Source organism: Dendropsophus ebraccatus, chromosome 8 (genome assembly GCF_027789765.1).
Source record: "Dendropsophus ebraccatus isolate aDenEbr1 chromosome 8, aDenEbr1.pat, whole genome shotgun sequence".
Lineage (NCBI taxonomy): Eukaryota > Metazoa > Chordata > Amphibia > Anura > Hylidae > Dendropsophus > Dendropsophus ebraccatus.
Window position 1 is genome coordinate 32110791 of NC_091461.1, and position 19525 is coordinate 32130315.

Below are 19525 nucleotides of genomic sequence, written 5' to 3' on the forward strand. Positions count from 1 at the left end.
CGGGATTGTCAGGATTAGGTGTGGATTCCGCCTCTAAATCCTGAAATAATCGACTGACCTTTAACCCATAATATATATATGAGTGGTGTATTTTATACCCTATTCACGTGATCCAGCAAAAATCCATGTGGAATAATAAAGGGAAGCACATCTTAAAGGGAACCGATCATCCCCGGCGCCTTCTCCCTCTTACACCAGTCTTTATTATAGATCTCTCTCTGTCTGGGTATCATACTGCAAATTGCAGTGCCGATTCCACAACGCTAACCCACAGCAAACCCTTCCACGGTCTTAACATCCAATTCATGCAGAGATTTCGCCTGGCACCATGTGGATATAAATGGCGCTTTTAAAGGTGTTTTCCAGGCAGAAATAATTGATTAGCCTAGCTATGGATCACTTATCTGTTAAGTGCCAACACCCGACACTTGACTTGAAGTGAGTTGGCCCAGAGCTGCATTGACTCAGCGCTGCATTGACTCATCACAACCACTATACAATGAATAGTGCACGGCTTCCGTTACTATTTACTGTGTGGTGCTGCGGCTCACCAGAACAGCTGATTATCAGGGGTGTTGGGCATTTAGTCCTGAGGATAGGACCATCTTGTCATTTCAGCCTAGAAAACTTCTTTGTCTCTTGGCTCCAGAAATCAAAGTCTTCAATGGCAGTTTTGCTTTTTTTCCATGATTTGGGCACAAAGAGGTAGAGGCATTTAACTGAGTGCTCTGATGCTTGGCTTCTTATTAAATCCATACACCGGCTCTTTGGCAAAGGTCAATCAGAACATAAAAAAATTAAAGGGGATGTTCCATCTGCAGAAAATTCAACTATGCACTGAGCTGAATCAGCTCTGCATCACTGTGTCTCCCACTGATCTTACACATCTCCAGGGACAATCCAAGCCCTGGAGACATGTAAGCTCGGTGCAAAAGGGAGTAAAAGTATACTTACCACTCCCAAGGATCCCAACCACCCTAGTGTGTCACAGTGGGGTCACCCACTTGGAGCCAAGAGTGATGGTCAGAAACCTAGGCAACTGCTGTCAACAGTAGAGTGAGAGAGAAGGACCAAACTATAGCGCTCTTCCATCCATTGGGAAAAGTGAAGCCTCCATGGAAACCACCCAAATTGAGGCAGAAATTACATGAGGTAGTTTAGGATCTCTGAATAGTATATTGAAGCTATTAGTACTTTAAGAGATTTACAACTTTTTATAGACCTTCAATGTCCTCTTCCAGTTTTTGCTGCGGCAGAACCCAGAACTATGGCGTGACCATTGGATGTGTAGGAAGAAGTTTTCAATGTCCTTTTAATAGATATCTTGAACAGTCTTGATTTACCTTAATTCTTGCTAATAAATCCCATCCAACTCCTCCTACAGCCAGGAGGGAAGGATCTGTTCAATAATTCATGGCCATTGTGCATAATTCATACATGGTAATAATAATGTTCTTGTCGCTCTTTTATGATGCAGATTATGTCGGTGCCTGTATTTTTGTATCATCCTTGTAATGGAGTAGCACAAACCTGGTAGTATAGGGAATTCACGAAAACCTAGTAGCACAGGTTTCCTTGGTGAGATTATCCTTTTCCTATTGCCTAGCTTCTATAGGAAAGAACTGCCCCCACCATGGTATATGATCATTGTACAGCCGAAAGTAACCGCACTTTACCGTATCTCATATAGTGAATACCTGCTGGACTCTCTATACTGAAATCTGCCTTTTCATTGTCCGGCTGCCAGTCCTGCAGCTTTAAAAAGAAAAAGGTATAAAAATAGCAGGTCAGGAACAGGTGACAAAAGTCACACAGGCAGCACCTGGCACAGGCACCCGCACAGAGACTGTATCTCCAGATGTCACACTTTCAGTCTATTTTTATAACCAGTTAAAATGTGGTAATAAAAAAAAAATAGCAAATTGATATAGGTCACTAAGAGCAATGGAAATGAATAAAAATTGAACTGCTGTAAAGAGCCTTTCCCTTGGGGAAAAAAAAATTAATTCTCCTATTTTTGTCATTTTAATATCCTATTCACTGTTTAAAGGGAATGTGTCGGCTCTATGTTATGCTCTGAGCTGCAGACGTGTACATGGATGATAAAACAAGTGATACCTGTGTCTTAGTTGTTAGGTACGTGCAAAGTTTTATAAAATCATGTTTTTCTCTAAGGTCAAAAGCAGTAGAGGCTGGGCTGAGCTGCAGCATGCATACCTCCTACCTCTCTCCCTCACATCACCTTGTTCTGCGTGCAGGGTGGGGCTTCCAGCACTAAACATTGTACATCAGTCATGCAGATCTGGGTGTTTTAAAAGTGTTAAACCCGCATTGTGCTCTATAACTACAGGAAACCTAAGGTAAATCACTAGCTATGTTGCACATCAGTGTGTCCGTTCAGGGTATGGTCATGTGCGTGAAGCCCAGGATTGATATGAATGATGACAACCTCTGTGCAAAGCAATGGAGTATGTTGGTGCCATGTAATCATTGCAAATACATCAACAGAACTTGGGTCACAAACACAGTCGCAACGTATTAAACCCTATTAAATCAGACCACCATTTCTTTGTAAAATCTCTTTCCCAAAATATTTAGAATATGTGTGTGCTCGGACCTGTGCATTACTCTGCAAAACTAATATATAATTTTTATATCTTTTACAGCTCGAATGGGGATCAATTTCCATCACCCAGCAACAGATAACATAATGGCACTTAACAGTAAGTTCCGGATTCTTCTCCTTCTGTGGTATACTAGGCTTGTAAGATCCTATAGATACGTTGGCGGGCGCGTCCGTGTACAGGATAACGAACTATGTAACCTATTTACTGGTATAACTCAGCATTATTTGTTCTAATGTATATAGGTTGACCCATTTACATGTTTTAGGTTAAAAAATGTAGGCGTCATTAACCTACAGCTCCAATATAAAAAAAATACAAAGGGGAGTCTTTGATCCATTTGATTAATGGGGATTGTTCGTTTACATTTTGATACAAAATTGCACAAAGGCGTCTGTGATGGTAGTTTTCACTAGGTGCCTAAGAAATATCAGTAGAGGGCTATAATATGTGTTTATCAAAAGTGTAAAAATTGGTCATTAAAAGGGTTAAGTGGAAGGAAGGTGTGAGGATCCGGAATGTTCTACATATGTAATCCAGAGTTGGCAGGTGGCTAGGTAGTTTTCCATGGTGTTGACGCTTTGTGTTTTAGATGAGTGGGGATTTCTTGTTCACTTTCTTGGTACCATCTGAACTTTGCGCTTGAGCATTACGTGGTGACTTGTCACAAGATTTCCTTTAGCCTTTATTAGGTGTAATTGATGCTGTGATGGCCTGGGGTCACACCAAAGTTGCAATATCTGGCAACGTTTACATCGTTTGAACATCCAATCCTTTTTTTTTTTTTTTTTCTGAGGGATTGGTGGCTTACAGGTGCCTTTTATGGCTATGACTTTTTTGTTTTTTCTTTGTTTTAAGGGTGTGTGAACACTACGGAATTCTTGCGCATCACCCGCGGCGGATTCTTTCGGCGGAATCCACCCGTGCATAGAATAGTATCTATAGCACGAGCGGAGATGCGCGCCGACATGTGCGGGTACGAGCGACGGAATGCGCCGCGGGTCATACGCGGGAATTCCGTAGTGTGCACGCACCCTTAGACTCCATAAGAAAATAAAACTATTATGCTAACGGTTAAAGTCTTTGGACTTTAGAGACTGGCTCCAGGAATATTGGTACATGTAGGTGATTTCTTTATGGGATGTGTTTCCAATTTTATACTTGTCAAAAGAAACTAAAAACATTGGCCATACACGCCCTTGTGTTGCCAATACCCTGCATTATGCACCATGTTGCTTATTCTGACTATATTCCTATATCTCCTTGAAATGAAGGATGTCAAATAGCCTCCACTGTGACCACGATAACAAGATTAATATATCTGAGGCTACCCTAAGAATTTCTTCCCCAATTTCAATTTCTAATATGTAGGTCACATGTTAACACTCTAAGATGTTTTTTTTGGATCACAAACTTTTCCCTGGTATAGCTATAACGTAAGGACTAGAGATGAGCAAACCTGGAGCATGCTCGAGTCGATCCGAACCCGAACCTTCGGCATTTGATTAGCGGTGGCTGCTGAAGTTGGATAAAGCCCTAAGGCTATGTGGAAATCATGGATATAGTCATTGGCTGTATCCATGTTTTCCAGACAACCTTAGAGCTTTATCCAAGTTCAGCAGCCCCAGCTAATCAAATACCGAACGTTTGGGTTCGGATCGACTCTAACCCGAACCTGGTTCGCTCATCTCTAGTAAGGACCTTCTGAGTGATATTTTTATTTCTGCCTTTTTTTTTCTTCTTTTTAAGTGTTGTCATAGAGCATTTGTGGGCAGAGAAGCATTTTCTTCTTTTCTGGTTGTAAGCGTATTCTTCAGGCCTTTGAAGTGTTATCATAATAATTCAGCATTCTGCATTTTCAATATTTTCGCTGTTGGCTGTCTTATTGTGATAAGCTGTAGCTTTGGCTTTTTTTTTTTTCTTTTCTTTTTTTCTTTTCTCCCATTTACTCCAAGCCCATAGGACAGCTCCATTTTGTTCTCATTTTATCTTTATATAACGTGCCTTTGACAAGTCGTCTTTTTATAAACCTGCTCTAGATGAATTCTTTACAATTTTTTCCCTCCTTTTTTGTTCTAAATGTGGAGATGTATGTGCACTCTCTAAATGCAGTGTGTAGTAGAAGGCTTTTAAGGTTTTTATCCCTGCTTAAAGGGTTTCATTATAGAGCCTCTGTGAGTAAGGTTGGACTAAAAGAAGCCTCATTTTGTATGTGTTCATCAAGCATGGCAGAAAAATGATTGTACCTATTTACAGTGTCCCAACATAGCTACTATAGTGGTTATGGGTCTTTGAATAACCTACATTTGTATAAGGACATTACTTTACTAGCAGAAGCTTAAAGGGAACCTGTCACATTAAAAATGCAGTCCAGTCTGTCGCCAGCATGTTATAGAGCAAGAGGAGCTGAGAAGATTGATATATAGTTTTGTAGGAAAATATTCAGTTTATTTAGCGAAGTATTCTTTTCAACCTCTGCTCTTTCTATGCTTGGGAGTCCAGTGGGCGGTCCTATTTAGTGATTGACACCCTTCCCAGCTTTAATCCAGTGGGTGGTCCTACTAAATAACTGACAGTTATCTGTATTGTATATTCATGCAGGAAAGAGTCTCGGACCGCTCACTGGACTCCTAAGCTTAGAATACCATTGGAAAGAATATATTTAAACTAAAAAAAAAAAAATTCTCACAAAAGTATAAATTGGTCTTCTCATCTTCTCTTGTCCTATAAGATGTTGCCTGCATTCTTATCATAACAGGTTGCATAATCCATAGACCTTCCAAGGGCCTGTGATCCGTGTGTTAACTAGCAAGATCACTGCCATGTATATCATTCAGGAAGCGGGTTTCTATGTGTATATTATATGTTAATCTCCCAAACTTTTTCCTGTTTTCATGCAGCCAGGAGCTATGGTCGGAGACGAGGTAAATACACTTGTTTTGGGTGTTTTTCTTGCCAAAATCTTGATGGGAAAAAAATCAGCACTATCTAATAAGCTTTGGCAAATTTTTTTATTTTTTTTAGTAATGCTATAAATGCGATTTGGCAATCTTTTTAATGAAATTTTTTGTTTATTTTTGTGTGTTTTTTTCATGCTTGAATCACATGGGAATAATTTGAGACCTTGTTGACAATCTCTGTAATGATTTAACCCTTTTGGCTGTGGATGAATTGCTTCAGCAGATAAATATTGCTTTATGGTATGCCTGGCTTCACACATTGTATTTTGGTCAGTATGGCCTAAAACACAGAAACTATATCTATAATATATATATATTTATATTAATTTATTTTTTTTTCTTTTTTTCTATGTTGGTTCCACTACTGGTTTTTGCTACAAATACTGACCAAAATGTGTTACCCCAGCCAATACATTTATAATCTGTGTGTGTGGTGTTCTTGCTTGTTGTCATTGATTCAATTTGTACTTCTGATGATCTTTATTTCTACAGCGCCAACAGATTCCAACTCCATATGGAGTTTTTTGGAGCACATGTTGCACACAAAGTTCCACACTAAAAAAAAAAATAAAATATATGCAGTGCACCTCCCATTGTTTTCCATGGACATACGCACCATAGTTCACTGAGCGAACTGTAGCACTTTTTTTTTTTCTCTTTGTTGTACAATTTAAAAACACTGGGATAAGTTATGTCACCATTATTCTTAGTGTATATAGCATGGAAATAATCCTCAGAAATCCAGGACATGGATTCGTAAATTTGTTGCCATATTAACATATTATGGATATTCATTGACCACTTATCTCTGCATTGTGTCACTTATGTATGAAGATGATGCTCCCCTCATGGGTGGAGTAAGCTGTCAATGAGCAGCGCATGGGCGAGGCCTGTGGCATCATATAAACACAACTCACTCCTACCACATTAAAGCGACTCTGTACCCACAATCTGTGCCCCCCCCCAAAAAAAAAAAACCAAACAAACAAACGCTTTTACCTTCGGATAGCTGCTTTTAATCCAAGATCTGTCCAGGGGTCCGTTCGGCAGGTGATGCAGTTATTGTCCAAGAAACAACTTTTAAACTTACAACCCCGTGCCCTACGGTAGTATCTGTGCCCTAACTTTCCACCACCCCTCTGTCCTTCCTCCCCACCCTCTTCATCATTAGGAATGTCACTGGAACATTCTCTCCATGCTGAACATTGCACATGTCCTTAACGATTCAGCCCCTGTGCCGGGCTCTCACAGCTGATGAATAGTAGGCAATCTGCCTGGAGCATTCCTAATTATGAGGAGGGTGGGGAGGAGGGACAGAGAGGTTGTGCCAGCCTAATGCATACACAATCCAGGCCACTCCCGTTGGGCACAAAGATGCCAGTTTAAAAGTAAATTTTTAGCACAATAAATGCATCACCTGCCAAACGGACCGCTGGAAAGAACTTGGATTAAAAGCAGCTATCTGAAGGCACAAGCCGTTTGGGGGGGCACGGATTGTGGGTACAGAGTTGCTTTAAATGTTTGAGAGTCTTCTGCAGACATATGCCACATACGTTGTATACATACATTCTATGTGCTATAGATCAGTACTGATTACTTTATGAGGCACTATTGAAGGGGGCTTACTGCTATATGGGACACTATTTAATTTCGATCCACTATGTATTAGTCATTTATGATCATACATGATGACATATATTAGGACACAGGTGTCAAGCCTTTGACCCTCCAGCTGTTGTGAGGCTACAGTACTTATCATGCCTGGACAGCCAGAGCTTTGGAATTGTAGTTTGTAGTTTTGCTACAGCTGCAGGGCCATGGGTATGATATGTGTGTGTAAGGGGGACTTGATCATTACCTAGGATATGCTCTATAATCCACACAAAGGAGAATTCAGTTGATATTTGATGCAACGTTTTGCTTCAGTAAAATGTAAAAATCTGGTGGTAGAATTAATTGTCTCTTTTGGTTATTGCATCGTAGAAAATTCATATTGTAAAAAGCTACGTAACCGCTAGTGATAAAGATCACTCTATAGTAGAACTCTGAATGTGGGTTATGTATAGCATTCATGTGTCCATGTGTTGGGGGTATTTTTTAATTGTTTTTATTTTTTTGCAACCACATTTTGCCTATTCTTATGTGTTTGTTTTAGACTAGGGCTACATAGCTACTTTGGCCGGGTTGTGTGGCCAAAGACCACTGTGTCTCATTACTGGGGTCACAGTGCAACCTGCTAGTAGCCGCGACCAGAAGTCCATCTTGGATAGGTTTCTGGTGTCTTTTGGGTTGCTGCTAGTTTTGAACGGCGTTTCCGTACTGTTCAGGTTTGTCAGCATCCTCCTAACCCCAACACTTAGCATTTCACTCCTGGCATCTGGAGAAGTTGGATGCCTTCAACTACTGAGAGTGAAATGCTGAGTGTGAGGGGTTAAAAGTCCGACTCCTGAATTTTGTCAGGACCAACTCCGACTCCTGAATTTTATCAGGACCGACTCCGACACCTGCTCCCTTCATAAATGGCCGGTCATATACCAGGGAAGTTATTTATCACAATAAAGGAATACTGTATATAAAGCAGATTCTCCTGTGTGTGCAGTGGATGCAGCCAGTCTCCAGCCTCCATGTCCTGAACAACTCACAACTAGACTAGATGGAGCAGGTGGTCTTTTCCTGCTGACAGTCTTCTATGTTTCTAACTAAATATTCATTATACATGATATACAGGGGGTCACACAGTGATATAGAAGGTCACTGTGGGGGGCACGCAATAGCACGCACACACAGCCTACTGCAGCCATAGCATACACACACACACACACACAGCTTGCTGCAGCCATAGCGCGCGCGCACACACACACACACACACACACACACACACACACACACACACACACACACTTGGCTTGCTGCAGCCATAGCACACACACACACACACACACACACACACAGCTTGCTGCAGCCATAGCGCGCGCGCGCACACACACACACACACACACACACACACACACACACACACACACACACACACACACACACACACACGGCTTGCTGCAGCCATAGCACACATACACACAGCCTGCTGCAGCCATAGCACACATACACACAGCCTGCTGCAGCCATAGCGCGCACACACACACACACACACACACACACACACACACACACACACACACACACACACACACACACAGCTACAGCCATAGAAACACTGAAGAAAAACACACAATCTTCTACCAGAGAGAAAACACCACACTGAGGACAGAGGTTACTGTTACACTACTTATGTCTTCTCCTCCTCCTCCTCATTACACAGGATATCTTCATATTACACTGCTGCTCATATACAATCCTCCAGCATCCAGGAAGAGAACAGCACAGATCTCCCCCCAAACAATGGATTCTTCCAGCTCAGAAACAAACTGCCAAATAGTGACCGACAACTTTTCCATGACCACGCTTATGTAATAGGGCCAGTGTCCTATTACTGATATATTCCCCGACCACCCTTATGTAATAGGGCCAGTGTCCTATTAGAATGTTGCTTATAATATATATTCATGAGCAAAACTTGTAAAATTCATATCAAAATTCAATTCTACATTTTTTAAAGATTTTTTTAAAGCTGGAGTCGGTACATTTTTTTCCGAATCCAACTCTGACTCCAGCCAAAACTAGCTCCGACTCCACGACTCCGACTCCACAGCCCTGCCTTAAACGCCGCGATCTATAGTGATCGCAGCGTTTAAGGTACTCAGTGACAGAACAAGTTTCTGTCACTGAGTGGCTGCTTGTACCGACGGGCGGGGTAAGTCGCTTACCTTCGTCCTTTCAGATCGGCGATCTATGAATAGTCTGCTCTCAGGCAGGCTCTATGCATAGATCGCCAATAACACTGATCTATTCTATGCTATGGCATAGCAAAGATCAGTGCATGCAATCTATTTTTTGAAAAAAAGTGTTTAAAAAAACCCTTATAAACCCCATCCCAATAAAGGTTTGAAATACCCCCTTTGCCCATTAAAAAAATATTAATGAAGAAATAAACCTATTAATATCGTAGCGTGCGGAATCGTCCGATCTATTAAAATATAACATTATTGATCCCAAACTGTGAATGACGTAAACGGAAAAAAAACAAACACCAGGCTTTCTGATTTTAATAATTTTTTTTTTAATATATAATTTATTAAAAAGGGATCAACATTTTTCTGTTACACCAATATGATATTAATAAAAACTAGAGATCATGGCGCAAAAAAAGACACCCCAACCAGCCCTGTAGGTGGAAAAGTAAAAGCACTATGGCTCTTAGAAGGCGGGGAGGAACATTGCATTAATTTGACCCAGACATCCGTGCATCAATAATCCGTGGTTGATAAAGAGGTGGCTACATATTATTACTATTACAGTTGTATGTTTGTGCTAATATAATTTATAACAATCTTGCTGGTGACTTCTAATATTGCTGCTGCAGATGCAGAACTTCTTTGTGAATTGTAAGCGTATGTTCACACACTAAGGAAGTGCCTTAATTGGCCTTCTGCTGGATGTGCCAGCTTGTGTGGGTGAGGACCTCATTGTGGAAAGGACATCATCATTATTATTATTAGTGTATAGATGTGTGCGGGTTATATCAAGACTGATAATCCTAACCTTTGCCGTTTTCTAGGTCGATCTTCACTTTTCCCCTTTGAAGATGGATTTCTTAGTGATAGTCACACTGACCAGTCATCTGGCTTGAGTTCTCCTACACACTGTCAGAACGGCGAACGGGTTGAGCGCTACTCTCGTAAGGTGTTTGTTGGCGGCTTGCCTCCAGATATTGATGAAGGTACTGTCCCACTGTCAAATAATGTTATCTGATCCTTTTCACAATAAAACCCGATCAGAATTATGGCATTATTGAGATAGATATATCTATCTACATATACATACATATACATATATATCTATCTCTATCAATTTTTATTTTATTTTTATTCTGACTAATATATTTAAAAACAAAAATTAAAAATGAATGATAGCCGTAAAGGGCGACACAGCCTCTCTGCTGCCACTAATGGACATGTCATGATCTGCAGCTTGAATTTTGCTAGCATTCAAGAAGGGAAGCAGCCAGCTGTCCCAACACAGCCATTTGTTGCAGTAGAGGATCCCTATCACCGGTTACTGCCACCAAAAATAAAATAATGAATATATTTTAAAAAAAATGTCATAGTATCCCTTTTTAAATAACAAAAGCAATAACTTTAGGTTCAGCCCGGTGTGTATAAGTAATTTTATTTATGTGACCAGATATGAACACATGCCTGGTACAGATCCTTAGGGGCTGGGTGGTATTTGACATGTGTAACACAGGATATAGTTTCTGTATGGACCTTTTTATATAGCTTCCACGTGTATTTTAAATGGGTGCTCCCATTTTGTTGCTAGGATATAGCATAATATTATGATCAGTGGGGTGCTGGGAATGAAAGGTGTCTATGGCTAGATCACTGCCCAGTGCCATTTCTGTTAATGTGAATATCACTGTGTTGCAGATTCCTGCATAGTGGGTGGCCTGGAGCATTGCTTCTGATCACCCCTGTGCTACTGCATGTCAGCACAATGATAGATGGCTACAGCATATGACAGGTATACAGGAAGTACTCTCAAAGTGTCAGACAGATGTGAACAGCGCCTAATTAAAGGGGATATCCATAGATATATATTTACATGTAAAACTGCCCAGGCTGGGCCAATGAAATGTATAAATATAATATACTTGTTATATTAGAATCTTTTTATTTTTCTCTCCCCCCCCCAGATGAGATCACTGCAAGTTTTCGTAGGTTTGGTCCTTTGGTGGTAGATTGGCCTCATAAAGCAGAAAGTAAATCCTACTTTCCACCCAAAGGTAATAGCCTTTCTTCCTTCCTCATTTGGCTTTGATTTGTCGACCTTTGCTTGTGTTTCCACAATTTATAGTGAACAAGATGATGATGTATCAGTTCTGCATATATACTGGTTAATAGACTTATTGACCTATAAAGGGAGATCAGTGGCTAGTCCTTAGTTTGGCTGGCCATGGTCATACACATGGCCAGAATAATGTTGGCTGAACCTGTAAATTTAAGCAGGATCTGCTGACTATCTGATGTGTATGGTGCCGTCCGACTCTTCTGGGCCGATGTTGGGGATGTATCATAGAAGGATTGTGTAGGTGGATTTCAGCAACTTTATAAGCTATAGCCAAGAGACAGTGGCTTACTGCTCTCTCCCCATTCACTTGTCAAATGTTGTGGGGAAAGTGGAAAAGCTCTTCAGATATCCAAAGTATTTGACCTTCTTAACCCTCTCTGTAACGATTTGAATTATATCACCCTTAGTAGCTACTTTGGTTGTCCATTCACTTTAAAAGTAGGCACTGTCATTACAACAAACTTTACTCAATAGTACAAGAAATTGTAAAAAAAACACTTTGTAATGTAATATATCTTATTAGACAAAAATGCTGCTTTCTCCTGTTATTGAGCGCCTTCCCCCTCCACTGCTCCCTGCTAAAGTGTCATCCACTTTGAAAAATCTGCTTGGCACTGTTCTCAGCTACAGCTACTTTCTTGCAAAAACAGCACCACCCCTGTCTTTAGGTTGTGTGCGGTATTACAATTCTCCTCCAGTGAAACTGAACTGCAAGACCTACATCCAACCTGAGGACACGAGTGGTGCTGTATCTGGAACAACCCCTTTAAGTTCACAATAGTTATGTGTTTACATCTCTGACAAGCTGCTATTATGCAAATGTATGTTCCAGTAAGATAAGATATTCTGCCCACAGAATTCCTCTAATGTTTCTGCTAGATATTATTAACATTTCCTGTTGTCTACATGCTGGATTTGCTATTTATAAAAGGTTTGCATAATAATAAAGCTTCCAAATCTCAGTAACGGCTGCCAGCCGGGCTCCGTCTTGTTTTCTCTATGGGGGTAGACATCTGTTTGGTCTATAAATGCTCCCATCAGAGAGGTCCTTGACCTGTATGAGGTGCAGATGTCCTCCATGTGGTAGGTAGTCCAGTGGTAATGCTGTTCTGCCGCCTCTGCAAGACGCCCCAGATGCCTTATGCACAGGTGTTGCTGCATTAAATGATCTGCTCTTTTATAGTGGTCAATGATCTTCCTAAGGGTCCTGTTATGGGATGACCCATGCCCAGTACAACGCTTAGTTATCTGTGGCATGGTTGGCAATAGAGAATTTTGTGATGGAAAAGATTTGGTATTGTGGTCTGAAATAGCATAGGCTGTTACTAGTCATTCATGAGAAGTTTCTATAAAATCTTCAGAAATCTTTTAACAAGTTTCATATAAAGCGGCCTTTGGATAATGAAGTCATGACTGATCCTTAAAGGGTACCTATCATTTAAACACATTTCTAACATAGCAAAGTTGTGTCGGTGGGGCTGAGACCTCTGCTAGTTGTTAGAATGAAGGGGCAGATGCGCTCCGCAGCACATGCTCTACCCTCTCATCCTTGGAAGCAGGATACAGATCTGCTGCAGATCCTGTACGTGTGAATCCACCCTAAGGGTGCGTTCACACTTACAGGATCTGCAGCAGATTTGATGCTGTGTTCAGTTATTTAAATGAAATCTGCTGCAGAAAATCAGCTGCAGATCCTGTAGGTGTGAACGCACCATAAAGGTGCGTTCACACGTACAGGATCTGCAGCAGATTTGATGGCGCAGATTTAAATCTGCAGCAGATCCGATGACCCAGCTTTGCTTTGAATCTGCAACTTCAAATCTGCGCCATCAAATCTGCTGCAGATCCTGTACGTGTGAACGCACCCTAAGGGTAGCTTCACAAATACTGTTATCGCAGCGTATTTTCTGCTGCGGATGTGCAGCAGATATGACTTAATGAATGAACACTACATCAAATCCGCACTGTCAAATCTGCTGCGGATCCGGATGCTGTGTTCATTCATTTAGTCAAGTCTGCTGCAGATCCGCAGCAGAAAATACGCTGCGATACGGCATGTGTAAAGCTACCCTTTAAACCAGTGCTTCTCAAACTTTTTGTACTGGAGCCTCACCCAACAGACCAAGGCAAAGCCTGGGCCTCACCAGACTGACCAAAAGGGGGCTTGGGCCTCACCAGACTGACCAAGAGGGTGCCTGGGCCTCACCAGACTGACCAAGAGGGTGCCTGGGCCTCATCAATGTCTATTTAAAAGCTGAAAATATTGCTAGGGCTACCTTTTACCCATCTTCCAAGCTCTATACACTAATAAAGCAAGTACTAAATAAATTAATAATATTGATAAAATGGAGATTTTTGCAAACAGCAAAAGGACTGTGCAGATTATAGTTACTTTTCTGAAAATTGGCTTCCCAGCTGGGCCTCACCAACAACTAGGGGGCGCCTCACTGGTGAGGCCCGCCTCACAGTTTGAGAAGCACTGGTTTAAACTATAACTGGGACAGCTGAGTGAGGAGTGTCGGCAGAATATGTAGGTGTTACAGCAGCAGTAAATGAATCCTCCTATGCTGTGGCCTGGAATTCCTGTCCTCTGCATTATAAGAATATCCATTGTTTTACATGTTAAAAAGTCCATATTTATTAATAAATCCCAGTATGGTGCTGACTCCCCCAATCCTTTTGAATAGAGCGTGCAGGCTCCTCTTGAATACGTTACCTTTTGGCACTCTTTACTGCAAGGGTTTTATAATGGAGTAAGGAAAGTGCTTCACCAGAAGACTCCTGGTAATGAAATGCTGGAATCCTCGGCACATTCCTGCTCCCTTACTGGACTCAGTTGCTGAACTTTCTTTCGTTAGACTTGGAAATATTTTTCACTGTGCCAGAAAGGCGGCAGTACGGCGCAGCTAAGTGCTTTACCATGTACACTAAAAAATTGATTTCGTACTTTTGAGATTAGGTTTTATACTTTTGGCAAATAAAATTAGATTTTTAAAACTATAAAATAAAAAAAAAATAAACTGTCGAAGGGCTATTATGTCCTCACCTGAGGAGACCCACTGGCCTGCCCTCTGTAATATGTTACCGAACACTGGAAATAATCACTAACTCCCCCCCCCCCCCCCCCCAGATACATTATGGTAAATTATGACTCCCATTGGTAACTGGTTTGCTAGCCATTAGGTTTGTTCAACATGGTGCGTCTGCAAAGGCATCCATCTAGACCAGGGATAAGGAAACTTCGGCCCTCCAGCTGTGGCAAAACTACAATTCCCATCATGTCTGGACAGCCAAAGCTTTTTTAAACATGGTGTAAAGTGAAACTGGCTCAGTTGCCCCTAGCAACCAATCAGATTCCGCCTTTCATTTTCCCAAAAATCTGTGCGGAATGAAAAGTGGAATATGATTGGTTTCTAGGGGCCGCTGGGCCAGTTTTACTTTACACCATGTCTGATAAATCTCCCCCGTTGTTTGCAACTCTTCTCGCTTGCCTCAGGCAATTCATGACCCTAAAGACCCCCATACACGTCAGAGAAAAAATCTAGTGAACCACACAGCCATACATGTTCAGTGACACAGAGAGATGAATGTTTGTAATAGGAACGCTCAGACAATTGGGCAAGTCACCCTGCTCAACAATAAACTTCTCAAGAATACTTTACTGAATATTTTTCTTTCTTTGTTTTACAAAAATGCTTATTCACCGTGTTGAAAAACATAAATATCACCCAAAGTGCTATTACTGCGGACAACTTCTGGTAAATGGATTCCATTTCACTCCTCCCGGAGCTCTCGAGGCTGGTAAGCGTGCAACCATGCGGCTGGATGGACGTTTCAGAAGCAAGGCTCCCTTCCTCAAGCATGCCGCAATGTGTTCTAGTAATTAGTCTCACGATACGTGATACTATGTATGGTGGTGGGAGTACACATTGCGGCATGCTTGAGGAAGGGAGCCTCGCTCCTGAAACGTCCAGCCGCGTGGTTGCACGCTTACCAGCCTCCGGTGATGCAAATGGTGGATCGAGAGCTCTGGGAGGAGTGAAACGGAATCCATTTACCAGAAGTCGTCCGTAGCATGAGCACTTTGGGTGATATTTATGTTTTTCAACATTGTAAATAAGCATTTTTGTAAAAGAAAGAAAGAATGAAAAATATTCAGTTAAGTATTCTTGAGAAGTTTATTGTTGAGCGTGATGACTTGCCCAATTGCCTGTATTGCTGGAGTTTGGGAGCCTCCGACTTACACCCGCTTTACACCCAGGTGCACTCAGCTCAATTCTGTTATAAAACGCTCAGACTATCCTTTTCTAAGACTGTTAACGTGTTATGAAACCTCCTTGAGCAAACGTCCGTATTCATCCGACTATAGGGCGCACGTTTTAGACGTAGTCAATGTCTTACCTGATGATGACAATGACGCATGTTTTCCCAGACTCCCTAGGGCTGCATCCAACTACTATAGCCAGGGGTTATCCAGCGAAAATCTTTTTCTTCCAAGTCAACTGGTTTAAGAAAGTTATATAGGTTTGTAATTTACCTTTATTTAAAAATCTTCAGTCTCCTAGTACTTCTCAGTTGCTGTATGTCCTACAGGAAGTGGTGGTTTCTTACACAGTGCTCTCTGCTGCCACCTCTGTCCAGGACTGGAACTGTCTAGAGCAGCAAATTTCCCAAAGAAAACCTTTGTGCCTGCTTCAGTCCAATTGTGCGGATCCCTTGCTAGGAGTCTGATAATGAAATCTTTTGCATATTCTCTTGTTTCTATATATGTCTAGGCCCTTGTGATTTTTATTTATCTTATATGTTTACCTTTTAACTAATGCGGTGAGAGAAAATTGCTTCCATAAAGCGCCGTGGTGCTATCTAGGCCTTAGCAATCCTATGTAATAGGTTCTCAGTTACAGCTTATGTCAGTAGCTCGAACACAGGCAATTATCCCTTCATAAAGCCATTTATGTTCCCTAAAATGAATGGCGGCTTTGAGTGTGAAAGGACGGACTTGTCACTCGGCTCTAGATCAATTAAGACCTCTGCTAGGAGATCCATTTGTGTTATTTACTGCTGGAGCGCGTGCATACAACCCGCGCCCGCCATAGATTGCTGTCAGCGGGTGACTTTCTCTTTTCAATTTCACTAACTGGTTGTTGGATAAACAATGAGGAGGTAGTCAGCAGGCAGCGGCTGCCATTACCCAAGTACATGCCGTCAAGCCGCAGTGCTGCATGGTGGAGGGAAGGTGAAATATCTAAACTGTTTTCCCGGATTATTAAAAGAAAAAGTCATTAGACTGCGGAGTCTTCCCCCGACGCTATGAAAGTCTCCATTCATGCATTCAGAGAGACGTGCGGATTCCAAGTTCTGTTTTGACAGCTGTACTTTGTAGAATGAGAGGCGCTGCCAGATTTTTTTTTTTTTTTCCATCTTCAGTTTTGTTTCCTGTTTTTAGTGCTGAAAGTGCTAAGCATTATGGGTGACTTGACTTTTAGGGTTTACATATTACTTTGACATTTCCGCATTGCCACCTGAGAGCAGTAGGTGTTTGTTTTTAAATTTTTCCTTTTTTTTTTTTTTTTTTTTTTTTCAGTTGGCACAAAAAATTACATCTGTTCAAAATGTAGCAATTTCCTAAGGAGTCGTGCCAATGAATGTGTGCGTCCCATAGATTTTGAATGTATTGGTTGTTCTTTGGGTCGAAAAAAAATAAATAAATAAAAGGAAACATATATAGTATTTATTATTGTTGTTATTATTATTTATTGATAATGATAATAATATAATAATTCTAAGTAATAAAAAAATAATCCTCTTTTGTCAGCAGCACGGCTCCCCGTGTAAACTGGACGTGCTATGGAAGTGAATGGTCATGTGACCATTTCAATTTCAATAGTTGTATCCACGCTATGTATCCTTTTAAGATGAACTTGCACATAGTCGATTGGCACTCGACCCTTAAGCCAAACGTGCCATTGGTGAAACACAGAAATCCATTTAGTATGATGACCCCCTTCATCTAGACATGGGGATTCAGAGGAGGCAGCCATTATAGTGGCAGTTTACTGTAAGCCCTAAATCCTGCAGATACTTATATTTCAGTGACCTAGGTGATGTATCACTCCTTTTACAGTCCCTGTTCCCCTACTGAATGCAATATAGCACCTACATAATAATCTCTTCACATAGCAGGAGGTATCCACATTTAGGCTGCGTTCACACTACGTATATTTCAGTCAGTATATGTATATTTCAGTCAGTATTGTGGTCCTCATATTGCAACCAAAACCAGGAGTGGATTAAAAACACAGAAAGGCTCTGTTCACACAATGATGAAATTGAGTGGATGGCCGCCATATAATGGCAAATATTTGCTGTTATCTTAGAACAACGGCTGTTATATTGAAATAATGGCCGTTATTTACTGTTATATGGCGGCCATCCACTCAATTTCAACATTGTGTGAACAGATCCTTTCTGTGTTTTTAATCCACTCCTGGTTTTGGTTGCAATACTGACTGAAATATATGTAGGGCTTCAGTAGGGCTAACTTCAGTAGGGCTAACTTCAGTAGGGCTATTCTGTTCTACGAGTATGAATGAGGTTCCCATTGCTGCCTGTTACACACTGAGCATGTGCGACCACCACCTAAGGCATCTCTGGATGGACGTCCACAGACTATTACTGGGAAAAAAAAGCAGGGGGCGACGTAATAAATAGGGAATTTAAAAATCTCTGTACAGCAACTTTTTTTTTTTTTTAATTTGTTAACATTGTCTTTTTAGAGACTATATATTAATTTTATCCTTTAATAACCAACTTATATAAAAAGAACATAAAAGGCTACTAGTGCTTTTAAATCCTCCATTATTGCAGAGAGTAGTTTATAGGGCTGGGTTCAGTCATTTGCTACAGATGGATTGTAATAGAGCATTAGAAATTGCTGTGCTTGCTGTATAACAGAAGCTATTGAAATACTACTACTAATCTGTATTTTTATGTAAAAACTTCCCTGGCAGGATCAGGGTGCTCAGAGAGTAGTTAGGATGGAGCGGTCCATTATTTGGCGCAGATAATAACATGGCCGCATATGCTCACATCTTTGTCTCTTCCTTCAATTAAAGTTTCCTAGAAAAATCAAAAGTGACTGATCATTTTACGTCCATATGTTCACCCGCATATGCTTAGTCTTTGTGAGCCTGTAACCGGGCCAGATCATTCTCTATACGCAGCTTGTAAGACGCCATCATGTTGGCTTTGCATATCAATGAGGTGTGATGAAAAGACAGCGCGGCATTTACGTTACTTTGGCAATATTAACTGAAATAATTTTTTTAAGTCTATCATAGTTACATTATTTTTTGCTTTATCTGGGTAAAGTATATGGAAAGGAAAGAAAAGAAGGAAAAATTTAATAGATAATATTATCCCTTTAAAGCTATGTCCACTCTTTCAACTTTTTTTTTTTTTCTTCAGTTGCATTTAAAAAAGAAAATTAAGCAATTTTGCCATAGAGCTTAAACTTAAGGCCATATTACACCAAGTGATTATCGGCCGATTGTTGCCTGTTATGGCCGATAATAACTTGGTGTAATAGCTAGTGTTAAAAGGCAACGATCAGCCGACATGCACAATGTTGGCTGATCCTTGTATTTCTACATGTTGAAAATAATTACCACAATGATGGTCTGCTGGCTGTCACTCTGTATAATAGGGGCGGCAGCAGACCGCCGCTATCCCCTATGGGCTCCCTGGACGATCTAAAGATCGTTCGAGAAGCCCCTCCCGTGACCCTCCACCCGCTTGCTGTCACGTGCAGTAGCTCTTGTTTTACATTTTGTGTTGTCTGAACCTTGGGGCTATCATCAGGAGCGAGCAGGGAACGAGGAGTCCAGTTAACTCTACTTTTAGAAACCTGTTACAAATTATGAAAATTTTCATGTTTTATACATTTAAACAACAAAAAAATTGTAGTCGAACTTAAAG

The 19525-nt window shown here is 41.0% G+C and overlaps 1 protein-coding gene across 1 annotated transcript in view; it reads left to right on the plus strand.

Annotated features, from left to right (window-relative positions):
• Positions 1 to 19525, plus strand: part of CPEB3 (cytoplasmic polyadenylation element binding protein 3) — a 54989-nt gene that overhangs the window by 26677 nt on the left and 8787 nt on the right. The window contains 4 exon segments of the mRNA XM_069980116.1: positions 2667 to 2723; positions 5525 to 5548; positions 10257 to 10418; positions 11394 to 11483. Coding sequence (XP_069836217.1) covers positions 2667 to 2723; positions 5525 to 5548; positions 10257 to 10418; positions 11394 to 11483 — 333 coding nt within the window.